Raw genomic sequence first — 20,247 nt, 5'->3', positions numbered from 1 at the left:
CATTCATTATACCACGAGCAAATTACATTTATATCATTGAATAAGTAATTATGTATTACTTATTCAATGTTAATATCTATAATAACAATGAATTTGCTTGACGTCTTCCACCATATTGTTTTTAACCGGGCAAAACCAAGCTTTTATCATGGTTAGTTTTGTTGTAACCAGAAAAAACCAAATTGAATGAACTGCGTCCCATAAAACAAAACAAAAAACTGGGGGAAATCGACCCAATTAAAATTTGCTTTGTACTAAAGCTGACAAAGGGAATTGTACTGTTATTTTGAACAAGACGGACTACGTCTCTGAAGTATTAGAATTCATTACAGTCCAGGGTTTGTTAAATTGTGTACTAACCCCTGACAGACTTTCTCTAAAAAAGTTCGTTCTATCGTCTTCAACAACCGTAAAGCCATTACTTAATTATATTACAAGAATCTCCTTATAAATGTTCATTGATTTATGACCTCCCTAAGATTCATAACCCTATTTCCTAGCGTACGGATTACCGAGTGTCTCCATTTGGGTTCTAACTGGAATGCATCACTTCCCTCCTAAACCTTTCTGTTTTAACAATTTTTTCAAATTCAACAATAATTTTTATATCCAAACTTATGGTTTAGCCATGAGTTCCAACCTCTCTCCTTTCCTTGCTGCCATATTTAGCGGCGTTCAATGCTTTACTTAGAAGAATACAACAAGATCAACGGATACATTGTACATAGTAATTTGATCCCTCAAGATAATATGAAACTGTTTAGATCCATCTCGTTTTACCTCCACATTTAAATATTTTTCCGAAATACAATGTTCAAAATCTCCTTCTCCAACGATAATACTCTTCGTTTTACGCTTGTCAGGAATAAAGATCCGCTTAATCAACTTGACCGTTCTGGTACCTATAAACCATGGTATAATAAAAACTATAAACTGAATTGTCACTCTTGCGTCGTTCTATGTCGCCCAGACTGGGCGCTGATTTTCCACCCGCTTTAAAAAACACCTACATTGCATTAAGAACAATAATATTAAGGGCAGCAAGTCAACATTTTCTGAACACATCCTATCTAATGCCCATGATTTTGATGTTAATTCGGATTTTGAAGTTCTTTACACTAGTAACACTACCAAAGACCCCTTACTTTGGAAATTATGGAGATCAGTGAACATAAAAACATTCCTGGGCCGGTCAACGACATCACTGACTCCCCTTTAGATTATATTAGTACTATTAACTTTGTTTTAATGAGGGCCCCTTTCAAATTCAAATTTCTGTGGTATGTCGTATCTAAGTGTTGCTTTGGTTAATTGTCACTTTAAATTTTTTTCATGAATTTTCCATGTTTTAGCCCTGTATTGAGCGTTAATGTCATCCACTTGAAAATGGAACTGGATCTAGCTCCGAAACATGCTGTGTAATTTTTATGTAACAAGCTTTACGCTTAAAGAATTATTGAAATGCTTCATACGGGATGACCTGTAGTTGAACAATTCCCCACTAAACATCCATAAAATTGTCTCGCTCTAGCATGTTACGTTTCCTAAGGAAGGCAACCAAGTTTGTGAATGATTTTTATTAAAATTGAACCTAAATGATAAACCTTTTAATTTTCAAGGGATGTTATGAGTAAACTTTTAATATTTTAAAAATTCCTACCTAAGCATCAGGTAAGCATCCCTAAAATGGTCTCTCTGGACTCAATTACGTTAAAATACGTTTGCTGTGAATAGGCAACCAAGTTGCAAAACTATTCTTATAGAAATTGAGCATAAATAAAAGAACTTTCTTAGCGTTTTTAAGGCATGGGACGTGTAATGTTTTAATCAATCCCAATGTTTCATAAATTCCTAGTTTTAAGCATCCCTAAAATGGTCTCGCTCAATCCCATTATGTCCTTAGGGAAGGTAACTAGATATGAAGATTATTTTTTTGAAATCGAGAATAAATAAAAAATCTTCAGATTTTTCAGGAATGTAGATGTAATTTTATAATCAATCCTAATATTTGAAGAATTCCGCAACCAACTTTGAAAACCATTTTCATTGAAATTGAACCTAAATGAATGAACGTTTAAGCGATTTTTAAGGGAGGATATGTGTCAATTTAAAATCAATCCGAATATTAAAAAAAAATTTTTTTTTTTTGGGTTGGATCCATCGTTCCTCAAAGGACTTCACAAAGGAAATGGCAAATATGTATTTTTTTACGTGTACATGTGGATCAAATTAGGATCTACGACATAAAGTCAGTTTAGTAAATATAAGTCACCACAACTTTATTTGTTGTTTCTAGGCGCATGAGATACCAAAACGATTAACGTTTAGAAAATCGTTCTTTGCCTTATACCTAAAAAAATATACACTTCGTGATCATGAGGTATACGCATCTCTACGAGTATAAACCCGTAATTAAGAGATTTCACGAAATTATATGGGCATAACAATCCGTCATGGTGCACATACATACATCATTCCGTGGGAACGGTTTTATTAACTATACAATAAAATTATATCCGCAAAGAATTGAAGTATACTCATTAAAAGTCTGCTAAACGCGAACGTGCATGGAGATGAGGAAAATGGAGTTTTACTACTTGAGAAGTTAATTTTCCTAAATTACATTTACTAACGTAATCGCTCGACCGGAAAACACATTTTAGTAAGGAAAAGCAATTTAGCACAACACAAGGAAACACGCGAGCAATATTTCAGCGCGGACCATAGAAAAATTATCAAGACATTCATTATTAGTGAGTTATTATGAAATGTGGCGGAGTTACTGGATTGCGGGGAAACTGGCGACGACCTATTAACGAGAATGCATTTGATTTAAGGCCCCATAAGACGAGCAACACGCAGCAAGCGGTCGAGATTATGAGAAAACTTATAATATATGACAGGTGTCTATGTTGGCAACCCGAAAACCCTTACGCGGTGCACTCAAATTTCAATATTTATACTTGGGGCGTAAAAGTCCACATAAACTGCAGCGAACTTTAAAATGCCGAGGTACGCAAACAAAGAATTATTCAAATAGAAAAAGATTTATGGTCCATTTTGATGTTTTCTTCGCTATTTTCTACCAAACTTCTTTGGAATAGTTTCATTATTCACAAACCAGGTGTAGACGTAAAATTTTTTATACTCGAAAGAGACCTTTTCTACCATTTTATGTGACCAGAATGATGTGTATTTTATTTTTAGCGTTCTCACCTTTTTTTCACCAAACTTGTCGCAATTCTTCGTCCTCGTCGCGTTTTTCCTTTGATATTGCTAATTTTGCCTCAACAATTGCTTATTCTGCAGAGCATGTGGAATTCTGGATGGAATGAGTAAAGTTAATTTAGCAGAGACCTCTGCAATTATATATGAAAACTAGATGTAAGACAGAAATTTCTTAACAACTGGGTGAGTGCTAACAGTGGTATGCGCAGTTAGAGGGTTGCATGTAAACCCTTTACATATATAATCAGAAAAACAACAATATATGGACTACAAAATTGGCACCCCTCCAAATAGGTATGAAATTCATAAGGAAAATTCCTTAAAATTTTCGTATTACTATTCACAATATATTATTTTTCAAATATCCTAACTGAAGATATAACTATAAGTTTATCAGCATTATAAGAACCGTAACGCACGCACGCACTGTCTACAACGACCGTATAAGCGAAAACCAAATAAAATTATAGCGCACCTTAAATATACAAAACGCAAGGTTTATTTTATTCAATTTCATTTATATTCATCATCAAGCAATTTCGCCGCATTTTCATCTATTTAAAATGAATATAATTTGTTTATTACAAAAATACTTTTTTCGGCCCGTGTGGCGTAGTGGAGTGAAAGCTCAACTGCCGTACCTACTGAGGGTCCCTGGTTCGAAGCCAAGTTCGGTCATGAATGCTCGTAAATGTATAGTGGGTTAGGTTGGTAGATAAATAAAATAAAATAAAATAAAATAAAATAAAATTAAATAAAATTAAATAAAATTAAATAAAATAAAATAAAATAAAATAAAATAAAATAAAATAAAATAAAATAAAATAAAATAAAATAAAATAAAATAAAATAAAATAAAATAAAATAAAACCTTCTTTACCACGGAACTTACGATGGGTTTATACAATTATTAAGTAGTTCACTATAATTAGATCATTAAGAAATATCCAATAGAAACAAAGCTTTATTGTGCGTCGATAACCAACGAAATCATGCACTTGTTTCTAATGGCTCATTCTTATTGATCTAATGATAGTAGACTAATGGCAATGATTGTATAAACCCACCAACTCTATGTATAGCAAGGTGGTCAGAGTGTTGGTCTTGTAGGTGAAAAAATGTCTTTACACATTTTTTTAAATGAGTTGTAACTGATAATTATACAAATCTTTACTTGGGTACTTTCTACACTTTCTCCATCGAAATATCGAAAAACTACCAATGCCGTAGGTACATAAATAATTGGAAAACTCAACGCCTTTAATTTCCGTTGGTTATTGTCTTAATGCTATCGAGCAAATTGTGATACGTCCTGGACAAACATTATATCGGATACTAAACAGAATGAGAATTTACTTTTCTACCGTTCAAAATTTTGCCACCTTCTAAATACCATTAAGATTTCATTGCAATGAAAATTCTCTTGGGGGGTTCGAAACTTCCAAAAAATCTCCAAGTTGAAGCAGAAGGTAATGATTATGGAGTTAACAGCCATACAGGTACGCCAAAATGATTACCAGGAAGCCAATTAAAAGATGAAAATAAAATGACAGAGAGAATAAATTACCTAGAAGATAAAATGAAAAGCATGCAGAAACAACAGAAGGAAAAAAACATAATAATTAAAGGATACGATCGGAAAGAGAAGGATAAAATAAAGGAGGTTTGTAAGAAAATATAAAAGTGATAACATCAAAATTTCATTTGTAAAAATTCTGTAGTATGTGTTGTAAAATGGGGTAGGTGGGGGGTGTCTCCAGACCAAGCCCAATTGCAGCGGCTCCGAGAAAGCCCACAGACTAGTTCGATGGGGAATACAGAAAAGCTATTGAAACGAGAAACAAATCCCGGATGGAGATGATGACTAGGAATCTCTAAGAAATTAAGAGAAAATATGAAGACAGCAGAAGATATGAAGAGAAAAAAGGGAGAAGAGAATGAAAAGAAGAAATTTTGAAGAAAACTTCATCAATTAGAAATTTTAACCAAGAAGCAAAAAAAAGGGAAATATAGAAAAATGGCTGTACTGCGGAGATAAAGAAGGAAACCTGGTGGGCGACACAGAAGGAAGTTTCAGCAGATGGGTGGAACTTTGGAGAAGTCCTAGGGGACAAAAATGAGGAAACAGGCATGGCGGAACACGAACGAGAAGCAAAGAAGATCCGGAATTTTACCGAAAATTCTTTAGATGGTGATGGCAAACGCCAACAAAAGAACCAATTTATGTTTGGCTGCAGGAGGTGGTCATTTGCTAGATGATATTTTTTTTAAATGACCATCTATTAAGTAACTAATAAATGAAAAATTTTAAAAATATGATTCTGGTCCAAATTATTCAAAAAAAACTTTGGATATTACAAAAAAGCACCTGGCAGGAGCAAAATGGGTAATGCGCTGGTAAACTTAGGAATACCCACAAAGATAATCAAATACTGTGCGGCCAACAACGTACGGAATCTCTTACAAAAACATAATAAAAAAAAGTTGGAAATATGGGAACGGAAAGTATTGAGACGAATATTGGAAGGCCAGAAATTATAGGAGCTGGATGGGTGAGGACTGTCTCTTAAAATTTTCTTTTGAGCCCACCTAAAATACTCACTCATACGATCCCTCTCAACTACGTGTCTGAGTAAGTTTCGCTCAAAAATTGTTTTTGTGACGAGCATGGGTAGCATACGCTATTTAATTCCAATAAACCTGATCCTGAAACTGGATCAAATTTCCTACCATGAAAAACATTTTGTTGAATTGTGTAAGTTAATATTATGTATTTCTTGCGTGAAATTTGGATACGGTCGTATTTCATTTAGAAGTGTCTTTCTGGCGTTTATATTTTACTTCATGGTGTTAACGCAAATAAATGAACAAAAGAAATCGACGGCGTCCATTTTCTCGCGGTTTCTCATATTTAAGTTTACTTTCAATTAGAAGCTTGGTTGGTGATACAATATTTATTGTGTAGGACTTCAATTCAAAGTTTCCAAACTAAGAAGCACCGAAACTGAATGTAATCCATTGGATAAAGAAAACGGGCTGCTTTACAAAACCTTCGACAAAACCGAACACAAAGTTAACTTATATAATTACATTTCTTGTTTAAGGATAACTTCAAAATCAAAAGCAAGGATGTCTCCTAAGAATTCAGTTGCCAAACAATGCGAATCCTTATTCGGTGCGTTGCGTACAACGAGGGCGCTGAAAGGTTCTATGAAAAGCAAAGACAAACGACTGCATAGCTATCGTATAACGTATATAATTTATGGAATTAATATCCGCCGTTTGAAAGGGAGCAACAGAGAGGGAACGAAAAGGATTGACTTTAAAAGAGAGGGAAACAAACAATTAGTGAAGGTATTAAATCAAAAGTACAATAAGATATTGGTCAAAACCTCGTTGCTCGTACAAAAGCATTAACTATTAAAAGTTGCCGAGAATTTATGGAGGTATGAAATATATATTATGTAAAAGTCCAGTAACAATTATTTGGAATGAAAATATGAAAGTGAACCACCAGCGATTTAGCTTTGACATAAAATTTATTGTGGGCATAAAAACTATGATTGCTTTCTCCTTCTACATTTTTGTAATGAAATTCACGAAGTCACAATAAGCGCCACTCATTAGTTATGGAATTAGGATACGATAAAGAAATGTCAAATCCTTTCTTGTATTCTGTTTGTAGCACTTCCACTGACAGGCAAATGATTAATGGTAGGCGCACTTTGCATTTCAAACTAAATTGGGTTGTAATGGCGAAGCGATTAATTCAAATATTGGCCAGATATCGAAAGGGATCATGATTTTACAATTAGCATGCAACTTCCTTTTACGCGGTGGCATTGTCTTTCAAGCACACCCTTTGTAATATTGTATTACCCTTGGGGTAGTTCAGGTAGCTAACTAAAAAGTTGTGGGTAGAATGTCGGAACAAACGTTTTTGTGTTCGCCGCAGTTTTGTAATAAAATTCAAACAAAACAGACCACAATATACCTAGGCGATGCGGCGCTTAGTTTTCAAAGGAACCAATAACATTCTCAATTTAATAAAATAGTAATAGGAAGTTAAATCAACACACTGTACACAATTCATCCCTTGCATTTTTGCGGTATGTTATAATAAGAAATTGGTCAGAATTAAATTCAGAAAGCACCGCCTCTTGTAACCTAGAACAGCCTACAAAGCGCACATACCAAGTAACTAACGATTAAATCAATGTGTGTTACATTGATTATGAGACCGAAAGCTTTCGTTAAAACAAATCTCGCTTTTTTGTAGTTTGAAAAGTTAACAAAGGGCACTCTCTGTTTGTGATATTTGTTAAAATCAACGTCAATGTCATTGGGAGCTTTCACAATATAATGCACATGCATTTCGATATAGCAATTAGTTCCTCATTTTCTTTACAAACACTATACCACAATATCAAATCAATAAATTATTTTATTTGTTACTCAGTTGTAAACGTTGATTAACAAGACAAAACGCAAACGGGTAAACGTCATCTTTAAACGCTACTGACTTGTAAAACTGACAGCTGACCTGTAAAACTGACAGCTGACCTGTAAAAATTTTACAAGTTAGTAATCTAGTAATTTCATTGGTCAGAATTAATGTGAAGTCTCTGTTACATGGATAACATGATATTTAGACATTTCTTCGAGATCAATTTAAGAACTAATTATTTACGTTTACTATTGTTTACAAATGAGTAACAAATAAAATATTGTACATTATACACCAGGTAATAGTTTTTACTGGCTCTAGGAGATGACTTCTCCTATCGCCAGTAAAAACTCACTTACCTGGCTAATAATGTAAAATACTATTATGTATCGGAGAACACTTATTAATCTTGGTGAAAAATGTGTCCCAAAAAAGCACACAAAACTAAAGAAGACAATTCTGCACATTTATTGTATATGCTCGTAGAATAGTGAGACTTGTATTACAATTTTCATTTGAACAATTCTCGTAGCGCCTGATGCACTATTACAATTTAATCATCTCATTGCAGTGAGTCTAAACGGTTATTACTTGATCATAACGAGAGAGGAAAATTAATTTAAATTTGTACACGAACGCCGAACGGTTATGTTACGATGTAATTTGCCGCAAAATTTTTCCCTTTAATTAATTTCCATCAGAAAAACATTACCGTCGTTACCAGTAATCATTTAAATTACCTAATCGACTATATAGTACTCTCTGCATTCGGCTATACAAATGCAGTATTTTCTATTCTGCACTGCAGTTATTTGCAATTTACTTGGAACATTAATCTTGCAGCTTTGCTGGTGCATATATTTATTAGGAAAGACGTGTTAGAATTTTATTTCGCTCACGTCGAGCTCTTTCCGTACGTATTTGAAACGTTACCTACCTGAATAATAAAGCGCAACGTTTTCCTATTTACTAAAATTTTGGTGTAGTTGAAAGGGTGTACTTAAGCATCCATAAGCACTTCGTGTTTTTTACGCCACCTGCTTCTTCTCACCCTAATAGCAGTTCTTTTGCTTTATTCTCCGCTTCTTTTTCGTACTAAATAGCTCATGCTTTACTTAAAGACCTCTACCGAGAATATATCGTTTAATAAAATGTCTTTGGTCTCACTCAATAACGACATTTTTATGTTGGGCGAACGTATTTCTTGTTGCTCTTTTCTTATTTTAATAATACAGATTGCCACTTAAGAATATGAAATATGATTCGCGTTATTAGAGTTTTTACGAGGAAGAGGGCAATGACGTTATTAAGGATATAATACACCTATTTTGTCAGTAAATGCTTATTAAATCTTCAACAACTTATGCATCTGACACAAGGCATTAACTTTTTGTGTGTATCTGTATACAAATTGTTAACGTTACGATCAGTAATAAAACCATTAAAAAACCTGAGCAAATAAAAGATTCAAAGAATACAACTTTTGACGTTTTGGAAGCATTATATTATGGTGTAGCTTTACCCTCTACAGGCCTAGAAGGCCCTGATGTGCTTGTTGGATTAACCCCCCCTGCACCTCCTCCTGTCCATGGCTGCTTCTTCCGTCTATTCCTTTTCCATTTTCTCTTCACTCCGTGCTGCATGACTTCAGACTTGTCTTGTTGCTGTTTCCTCTCATCATTTTTGTTTAATTTCTTCATTCCCACCGTCAATATATCTAACAAAGAGATAATTGCCGAGATAATTGCTTTAATGCATTATTCAATATTTTGTCGTATCTCCAACAAACTAAAACTTGCGAGGAGGATGCCAATGAAAGTAAAAGGTTTTGTCAAGTGTCAAAAGTAAATTTTTGTGGTACCTACATAAACTACTGACTACATATATGAATATTGTACGGTACAAAAAACAATTTTACTGAAACATTCGTAATTCATTACTTCTAAGTGATTGAAAATGTACAAGATGGATGCAAATTAGCAACATTATACCTTAACAACAAAAGTGTCAGAACATGTTGCAAAATATTACGTATCAGACGGAACAATTCAAAATCATAATTTAAATAATTTGATGATTTCGATAAGAACAAAGAAACTTTTCGACAATACAAAGATTTGCTTTCTATGGGGGGTTTATTTAGGGACAAAAATGCATCAAAAACAGGCGCATAATATTTCGAGTCATTAAAACTTACTGTAGCTCTAAAAATCAATTGACTGCAAAAAGGCATGCTAGCAAGACTAAATTTTGCTAATGCCAAAAATTGGTAAGCGACTAATTTTATTTATTTATTTATTTATTTTTGGGCTTTAGCTTTAAGTGGGCTATACACTTATAAATATCCAACCCCGAACCCGGATTCGAACCAGGGCCCGACCCGTTTTCATTCTCAATTTATAACAGAGACATATGAAACAGAACTTTTTAACAGAAATTGTTGCTAAATAGTTCAGGAATGTTTTCAGATGTAGTAGTTAAAGCTCAAACCTGGGAAGTATCGATATAAATTACGTTTTAAACATTTTGAAAAAAAAAACCGCCCCATATTTGTGGAAAAAATTCACATAATGAAAAACATTCCTTTATCATTAATGCTTATTAATTAAGGATTCGATCCTTCATGTTAACATTATATCTATCTGACAGTTAGTTTCAATGGAAACAAATGCTTCATGAAATAGTGGCCCGCATATTGCTAAAAACATTGTGTTTTAAGAGATTAATGTAATATGTACTTAATGATATAAAGGTGTTTACTGGCGGATTCTGTAATTTTTGTATAAGCCGTTGTTACCTTGTGAATGATATGTAATATTTTGTTACTCACTTGTATAAATATAATATTAAATATAAATTAGGGATTATGCCCACGGATGAATCTTAATAAAATATCTTAACATCCATAAGCAACGCATTTTTATATGACCTTTTGTCAGATATTGGTCACTCGCATTTACATTTATAAAGTGCGTGCAAAGTGAATTTATGATATAGAAGTTGTAAACATAGCTGCGTGTTTGCCATTAGAAAGGGCGAAAAATTAGTGAAATCTAAAAATTGTAGGTAGATTCTTTATTTCAATTCGGCATGTAGGAATTTAAACTGTCCATTTTACAAATAGTAGCTTTTGAAAGTGGTACCCTATCATATAATTTCTTGACGTTTATAATCGAGGAACAAATAAAATTAATTTAAAATATTCGGGATTTACAATAATCCACCACGGTTCGACTCTGGCAAATATTACGTCGAGATAAAGATTTGAAATAAGTTGATAAATTCAAATATTCATAGTTATTTATTATACAAGACGATAAAGGGATGTTTTAACCATCAAGTGAATTAACTGTCACGAGATTATTATTTTCCCTTCATCCTCGCGTATAATACAAAACTTTATTTTATACCAGAAGTTATTAGGAAACTTCCTAAAATTCTGAATTTAATTTAGACATCAAAAATAGAAAGCTTGGGTTCTTTCGTCGTTTTCATGGAAACATTAGTGGTTTCTGTTCTGAACTTAATTTTTTCGCGCTCCATCTCCCATTTTTAATAGGCTTGACATTGACATTCATTAGAATGAACAATCATTTGTGTTGTGTGAAATTGTGCAGGTGGGTTTTTTTAAATCAAATTTGTAGATCGGAGTTCGTGAATTGGCAATGTAGACCACAAAATAAGGAAGGCCCTTTTGACATCTCCGTTAGTTATGAACCGAATTGCATGAAATTCAATATGCGTATAGCTTTAGCCATATAATAGATACGTAATGCCAAGTCAAGCCATACCCAGGAGCTCGTTTGCTACATTTGTTTAATTTATTTTATTATAAAATCAAATTACTCGCTAAAACTTTCCAAATTGCTCGCATGAAGGAAGGGATTTTAGGGTCCCTATAACGATGTAAAGCTCGATACGTTCTTTCTAAATTCAACAAGCAAGTGAGACACTCATAGCTCGTTAATTGGTTAATTGTTTAATATTGCAAATGTTAAGTAGTCAGTAGCAGTCATTTGCATTCCAGCCGTTATTTTCTATTAACCCCAGACACACCTGCAAGATTGGGAGGCCCGTGGCGCAATCACTGGCGATAATCAACACATAAGGATCCACCACCGGCTGCGGCTTCTTCAGGAGTAAGACGGACAGTTTAAAATTATGTTATGAGCTCATTATTCTGGGGAGGGTAGCATTTAAATATTTATATATTTAAATGATTGATGTTAAAATTGATATTCAAATATTGCATGTAATAAAGATTGTTTGTATTCATGTTAGTCGTCAATTCGTTCAGTTTCTTTGTTTTAAATATTGCAAATGTTAAGTATCTTGCTGTTATCCCTCCGACGTAGAACTCTGTAGCTGATCCACGGGCCGCAGGCTCCAAGTCAATTTGTTTTAAAACCAGAGATTGCCCAAGTACCATCAGAAACTAGAAACAGAATTTAATGTTCTGCAAAATGGTGGAATCACTAAGGTTCAAGAAAGTAATGGGATAACAGTTTTTGTGGCACCAAAATCTGATGGACCCCTTGTATCGAGAAATGTATTATTTTGGATTCGAATTTTTTGTAGAAATGAGGAAAATTGTTTGGTATCAAATTTCATCCTTGTAAATGGAGATATAAGATTACATTGCTCCGCTCAGCTTGTGATTGATAAACCACCAACTTGAGAATTGCTGAATATCTAGCGCCATTTTGGGAGATAAATAGGATTATTTTTGAAGAACGCGTGTTGGTCTTTGGGGTAAGCACAGATTATTAACGTATTAGAAGCGACCCTCTTAAGGTCTCTTTTCAAGATAGTGTTAAGCCGTTTTGAGATGGAATTGTAATTTTGATATTTACGTTAGTCGAAGTTTGTAAAGAAGATTAATGTCCTTTTTTGTGGAAGCCCGCAAATCTTAGCGTATGGATATCGCAATAAGTTTATGTGTTGGTACAGCAGCCTACCAGTAGATCCTACGGTGCGGCGGTGGTTCCTGAGGCTGAACGTCGGAAAATTAATAAATATAGTTGCTTTTGAGTCGATGGGAATTGCTGGGGAATTTACCATAGAGTTCAATCAAATCTTCTAAACTCTAAAGAAGTAAAAAAGTAGTCGTGAAAGCTCCGCAATGTATACAAGGGGTGCATGTATTGCAGATTACCTTTCTTTTACTATATTTGAGGTGTAAAGATATAAGGTAGGAGATATAATACGATTGGATTGTATCTAGTTTGATCACAACATAGGTATTTCATTTACAGGCATGCTAACGGCATATTGTTGAAATCACAGAGTTAGCCTAGTGTAAAGTATGCAAATTGATCATTGTCCTACAGTAGCCAAGCACACTCATTCTTTGGACTATCTAAGTCCTTAAAACGGTAATATATGCATTGCTTAGTTGCTTACCATGTTCTTACTAATGACGATTCGTGTTATACATTTCTAATCTCATAGATAAGCGTGGAACGTATACAGACAAGAAAACCGGAACAAATAAATTTCACCCTAAAGTTGAGAGACGCGACCTACATGTTTTAATTCCGTAAAATACATAGTGTGGATGAACTTAATTAAGAACGAACACATTTCCTTAATGGTAGCATGACAGCATAACAATTTAACACTAACTTCGGAAACAGCGCACTATGCAACCGTATAATTATATTCAACACGAGCAAATAGTAACTTCTTCCTTCTGTTTTTGTCGACGGCCATTAGTCATAATAATATAGTTAAAGTTTACACGCGGTCAATAAATTTTCGAGTACATCCACTGGGTAGCATTATAGAGTTTTTGTGCCGATCTTATATTCAATTTGGGAAAAATGGGCAAAGCTCCATCATTTTTCTACTACACGGATGACGGAAGAACTGTATGCCCGATACTGATAGGAGCGCGTCAATTTTTGTCATATAATAAACTTTTATGAATATATGGGCGTGAATTTCTTTTATGTTCGTGAAAAATGATCGCGCCAAATTTGACAGAAGTAGAAGGCAGACTTCTTTATTTTTTTTCAGATGAGCCACACATTTTTACTCTCGCTAAGTCCTGTAAAATAATAAGTGAAACTCAAATTGTAAACTGGATCCGTGATTAAAATTTGATCATAAAGCTAGTTTGTGGCGTAAAACCGAAAACTTTCGCTTTCTTTCACGTTCAGTTATTAAAAATCTGAATTTTAACGTCATTTTAGTTCTCCCCTCAAAAGTTTGCATGAAATGAATTGAACGCCTTCGAAGCTAAGGGGTAAATTTCTCATTCTTGTTTAGGGAATTGTTTTATTGCAGCTATACTAGCGCCTGCTTGACGCTGCCGTTTCAATTTCCACTGATTTATAGCAAATTGCAAGTTTCTTTTGAACAATTATAAAGCAAACAGAACGAGCTCGTTTGAATACATAAAAGTTGTCGTCTATTGCCCGCATTAAAAAAAAACGGCGGTGCCGGAAATTCTGTGATCACTTTTGTATACACTTTGCAAAATTTACAACGTCCCACCTTTTTTTAGTTAGTTTATACACAGACAACTTTGTTGAATCACTAATTCAAGGTCATTTACTTACTGCTTACTTTGCTTTTCCTTTTTCTTTTAGTAGTTGCCGACGGTCGCTGCCTCGCGAATGCACCGTGCACTTTCTAATGCGAGTGTGTTATTTCAGTGTTTGTGATTATTTCTGTGCTGGTGCTCAAAATGATGATTACCCGCTACACCAGCATCTTAATGCAAACCAAAGGATACAGGAATTCTTTTTCTTCCTACGAGTGAGTTTTTACCTATAGCAGTATTTAGGATATTTAATTGGTGATGTCAATGACATAAAATCAGTGATGCAAACGAGCAGATGTCCTTAATTTCATTCACACTATTATTATAACAACCTTTAATTGTCAAAAATGTAGGTTGAATTAAGCAGCTCACATACAATTCCAATATTAGAAATTGCCACAAAATGATGGAAAGTATTCCTTGCCCTAAAGGCAGTATTGTTTAATATTGCGGTGTGAATTAACTTTTCTTTCCCAAAAGTTCCTTCTGAAATCTACCTTCTATGAATCTAAAGTGTTAGATTAGGCCTTTTTAACGTCCCATAATAAAGTTGTGGCAAAGGAAACAAAGCCGGATACTATAAGAAATAATTTCCATTCAGAAGAAATAAGTTTTAATCCGGAAATGAATAACTATTAAAAGCAGAAATTAATAAACGCTTAACTAGTACAAAGCCGGGAATCTGAATGTAATTAAAGTTATAAGATCAACGTACGCAACCTATTCCGCATTCTCATACAATTCTATTTATGACAAGTGAACAGTGAATTTCCAGTCGCCCGCAGTTTACCGCCATAAAAATTGAGGAAAACTATTTAGGATTCCCGTACATAATTTGCCAATTTCTACCGACATGTTTTTAAAATCATTTTTCATAAAGCCATACTGCTCTTTTAATCGTCTTCGGAATAATTTCATGTGTCCTTATACAATGTACCTATTTGAAGGAAATAGGCGCATATTTCATAGTCCTTAACAAAAATCGCATTTGGGATATGGTATATATTTAAAAAGATTGTTTTGAGTGTAGGTTGGCAATATTAAAAGATTTATAATCAAGAAGAAAACATTTTGGATATTCGATTCAAGCGTTATTAAATAGCGGTTACGTGGTTCATATTATAGCTAATGGTCATAAATCAAGAAACAGGAAATAATTTTCAATTTTCACAGATGATTTATATACAAAACTCGAGACAAAGCTGGATTACTAATTATCGTTGGATATACAATATATTCTTGTGGAGCGAGACGAAATTAAATGTAACAGTAAACAAGAAAAATATCAACCATTATGTACAAACGTCATGTTGCTGGTTTTCATATTAGAAAAATCACCAATTATTATTATATGTGTGAAATTACATTAGAAACTGTGTGAAGGGGGAATAATGCATGGGACATAAGTTTTGAGAAAAAGTTTGTCCTAAAATTTATATCTGATCGTGGATTGCTGTCATCAGAAAACGTAAAATACAATAATTATTAAGTTCGAAATGTCGTGCAAACTTAAAATTCACAGAAATATCGACAGCTTAATTGGACAGTTACCCAAAAGAGACATTTGGATCGGTTATTGCTCGGGAACCCAGAAGAAATTTAAGAGGGGTTGATTAAGAAGGAAATTCTTGTCCCTCATATAGGAAATTTCGAAGAATTAGCTGGGAAATATGTAGGCAATGGACGAAATTCGAGGAAATTTTGGGGAAATAGGAGAAAATTTCAAAGGAATTATGAAATTCTAGGGAAATATTAGGAAATTTTGAGGAATAAGAGGAAATTCTGCGGAAATCTAGAGGAAATTTTAATGAAATAAAAGGTTTCTATGTGGAAGCAACTACTCATTTCACGCTAATTCCGAGAAGTTTTGAGTACATTTGGGGAAATTTACGGCAATGCTAGAAATGTTGGGGAAGTTAAGGACAATGGTGGCAATTTTAGACAATGAAGGAAATCTTTGTCCCCTAAAATAAGTAGTGACCAACCCCTTGCCAGCACATTTTATACCTGAAAAATTAGCTTAAAAAAAAGTCACATGCTTTACGCAGATTGCATGCCTTTAAAGCTGCGATAGCGTTTCATAGTTTGCTCTTAAAGTCAAAAAAGTTGCTGGCAAGAAAATCTACCTTTGAAAAAATATCTCCTCTTCTCAAATCGATGGGCGAGTTTAAAATACGTACATTCCAAGCCGGACATCTGTAGGGTAATTTAGACATTAGGAGCCAAAGACCTCCAAAGGCTGGAAATGGAGCATCAGTTTATGAAACAATTGAAGAATTGTCTAAATGCAGCTGCAGACCAAGGCTGTTCTTCTGTAAAATGTTCATGTAAATAATCAAATTTAAGATGCACTTTTTTGTACAAGAATTACAAAGAGCCCTGTACGAGTACTTTAGTATTTTCCTGTAGTGCAATTAATTACTAATAACGCGAATAATATCTCTATTAGATTTTTACGTCAAATGAAGACGATGATATCGACTTTGATAAAGAAACATGAATGGAAAACCCTCACGTTTAGTTAATTTGTTAGTGCTTTGTAAATATATTTAATCTGAACATTCGGTGTCCAATTTAAGCTGATTCATCGACTTTGAGATTATGTTTCCGTCAGAGTAGGGTTAGAACAAAAGTTAGTATCCGTAATTGATGTTATGGTCTAGTACTTTTTGCTAAATTTTTCTGTAAAATGCTAAAATCTATCACCTTTCTAAATTTTCGGTTTGGGCGAATGGTCATCTGTTTCAAATAGTTTGTCCTCGGTTTGTCATAACAAACACCTCTGGCAATGAGAGACGAGAGACTAGAGGGGGGGGATTGTACCTTATGCATATTTTTTTAAACATCTTTTTTATTGAAATATTTAGTGTTTTGGTGAGACCAAATAATCCTCAAAGGCATTTTTGTTATTCAACTTTGAGGTTTTGTTTTAGTGGGTACAGTGGCTATAGAATATTTAACACTTAATACAACCCTCGATACAACCTAATCAATAGAGCCTGGTTACAACCCTTTGAATTTTCTTTCGAAATTGGTTTCTAGCTCGGTTTCTAGTCTATAGGTAACTTTTGATTGAGAAGTCTGATCGAAAAAGTACGAATTGTTTTGGATTCTACGCCCCAAAGTTAATAACAAAAAGTGTTTTCCCGAGAAATTTTGGTGCAGTTGATTTTTGGCAAAAAATGAAGGTTATACACTGCCTTTTTTTGAGGCCCCAAAAAAAATTATCTCAGATCGACCCGGGAAAAAAATTTTCTTATAGAATGTGGCCTGTAGAATCCACAATTTCAAACAGTTCCAAGATTGGGCTGCTAGTTCAAAAGTTACAGCCCTTTGAATTTTTTTTCGAAATTGGTTTCTGGTGTATAACTTTTGATTGAGAAGTCTGATCGAAAAAGTACGAATTGTTTTGGATTCTACGCCCCAAAATTAATAAGAGAAAGCGTTTTCCCGAGAAATTTTGGTGCAGTCGATTTTTGGCAAAAAAGGAAGGTTATACCTACACTGCCTTTTTTTGAGGCCCCCAAAAAAAAATTCTCAGATCGACCCGGAAAAAAATTTTCTTATAGAATGTGGCCTATAGAATCCACAATTTCAAACAGTTCCAAGATTGCGCTCCTAGTTCAAAAGTTACAGCCAGGCAATAGAGTTTATTTTGGTCCGATATACAATTGTGCAAAATGGCTTTAATCATCAAACTCCCTAGGTTTTCATGTAAGGAAATTAGACAAGTGTGTGCTATTGAGTACCATGCGGTCAGTTACTCTTTCCTTAACTTAATGTGATTTGATCGAGGATTTGATTGTACTTCGAAGGAGAAACACAATCAATCTCTTCTATGAGTTTGGTCACTGTCGTTTGAGAAACAGGTACCAAGAATTCATAAACCAAAGCGAATGAGAATTGATCAACAGTTTTCCAGAAAGCGAAAAGGAAGACATATCTTATCACTCGAATGATGGATCAGGAACAGCAATTTTGTTTGCGGAAAAACACTCCAAAGAAATATAGAATGTCTTAATCTTTCGAAATACCACGAAACTCCATAAATTTAGTTCCAGTATCGTCTTTTCTAAAAATGCGGAAAACACAGGAGAAACTTTTGCTGAGGGGAGTTAGGAACTAAAACGGTTGTGGCATTTCTGCGTATCTACGGCAGCATAACCATAACAAACTTAACAGAATCAATTTTTCTACAGTTTTTTTTTCAACATTTTTAGTGAATTTTTCATGAAGTACAGAAATACAGCGTATTTGTTAAAGCTATTCCAAAGAAATTTTAAAGAGAAAGTGATGACACGCTTTTCGAATTATTTGGTCTATCTCTGTTTCTGACAGATCTTGATGGCTATAATGGGTTCTTATTGTGATTCAAGTGGTTTATTTCATTCCTCACTTCCTTTTCTCTGGGTGCTTAATCCGTCCTTCCTCCTCATCTTCTCGTCGTGTTCCGCCATGCCTGTTTCCTCATCGTTGTTTCCTAGGATTTCTTTAAAGCGTTCCACCCAATTAACCACTGTGTCGCCTACCAGGTTTCCTTCTTTATCTCTACAGTATAGTGGTTTAGCCTTTTTTTGTATTTCTTCTTCCATTCTCTTCCTGTCTTTTTATATGCGTATCTTTTTTGTTTCTTTTCTGTTGTCTTCATATCTCTTCTTATTTTCTTGGAAATTCCTAGTCAACATCTCATGGATGACCACAATAGATCGAAATGAATAGGCTAAGAAAACAATAAAAAAAAACGTGTCAACATAACGTTTTATTTACATACGTCCAGTTGAAGTAGTTTGGTATATAACCCATCCTAATTTATATGAAGTTTGTATGTTACCTATCTGTTGTGTTTTGTATACGAGACAGCTTGTTTTTCATAATTATTCTTGAAACGTATGTTGGTACACAATGCTTTTACCGAGGCTTTTACTTTACTGTTACGTGTTGTCTCAAGGGACAGTCAAATTTATTACTACACCAAAGTATTTCCGGTTATGCTATGTCTAATAATTCACGTAATTGAGTGTTAAAAGACTTACATGTAACGTGGTAGACGTGATTAATAGTATATGTGAGTGCCAACCAACAGTATTTTTTAATACTTGTAAACTATTTCCGTACATACAAATACCAGAGAATTTTAGTATTTTTATCAAAGATTTAAAAGATGACAACATCCAAATTAATAATTCTTTATGTTATGAACTTCTTGTTCCTAAATCTACAACAGCATAACTCCGAGCATTAGAAAATAACAGAACCTGAAATACTTTTCTTCCAGTTGTATTTTCAGATTGAAAATTATATCGAAATTTTCCCTTTTCCCCTAATAAACAATCGGGAAAGTTCTGACTGTAATGATATGAACATCTGTACCAGAGTTTTATGTACATTAAAAGTTTCCTGCAACTTTTCTTTTATTTTTGGCGAACTCGAAGTTCTCGGCACATTGACCGCATTGGTGGAAATTCTGTTTGCAATAAACGTGCTATTTTTGAACGTGTCTTCTGTCTAGGAAGTATTGCATTAACGCTTTTAACGGCCCGTACTTCGATAGGCCCTTTGTAGAAGACTGTGTACAAAGTGGTTTTCACTTTTCATCTAAACTACCTTTTAATTAAATTAAATAATTAACGTCCTCTGGGCACCGTAAATTTATTAAATACACCCAGGGGTCCGCTCTCACCACGCCGTGATGATATCTTGCTGTTATGCTCTTAAACTTCCGTCTTTACCAGTTTGCTGCTGCATCTCGCTCTAGCCCGTAGTTTTTGTATACGGAAATATGTTTAATGCCGTATTTAAATTTAATGAGGCTCGGAAATATTATACTTTCAGTTCGTTACTCACTCAACTGTATAAAGATAAGGCCTTTCGGTAGTTGAACGGTTGCGGTCGCCTTTATCCTTTTTGTGTTTTCAGTTTTTCCGCGACGTGCTCGCTCGTCCGTTTTTCCGAATAGAACACCTCCTAATTTTAAGCTTTTTTTGATCCTGCGATTCTGTTGGTCTAATTTACTTCTTTGTTTCGT

General features: G+C 34.2%; 1 protein-coding gene across 6 annotated transcripts in view; it reads left to right on the top strand.

The window, feature by feature from the left end:
- Positions 1-20,247, top strand: part of LOC116169584 (protein sprint) — a 189,340-nt gene that overhangs the window by 80,707 nt on the left and 88,386 nt on the right. The window contains exon 1 of one of the 6 annotated variants that reach the window (XM_031485720.1): positions 14,317-14,437. The exons of the other annotated variants lie outside the window; for them this stretch is intronic. Coding sequence (XP_031341580.1) covers positions 14,367-14,437 — 71 coding nt within the window. The 5' untranslated portion in view covers positions 14,317-14,366. Of the gene's footprint in view, positions 1-14,316; positions 14,438-20,247 lie in introns of those variants that run through there. 6 annotated transcript variants of the gene reach the window in all.

Source organism: Photinus pyralis, unplaced genomic scaffold (genome assembly GCF_008802855.1).
Source record: "Photinus pyralis isolate 1611_PpyrPB1 unplaced genomic scaffold, Ppyr1.3 Ppyr1.4_LG4, whole genome shotgun sequence".
In the NCBI taxonomy this organism is placed as follows: Eukaryota; Metazoa; Arthropoda; class Insecta; order Coleoptera; family Lampyridae; genus Photinus; species Photinus pyralis.
The sequence above is the reverse complement of the archived record's forward strand: the minus strand, read 5'-3'. Positions and strand labels throughout refer to the sequence as shown.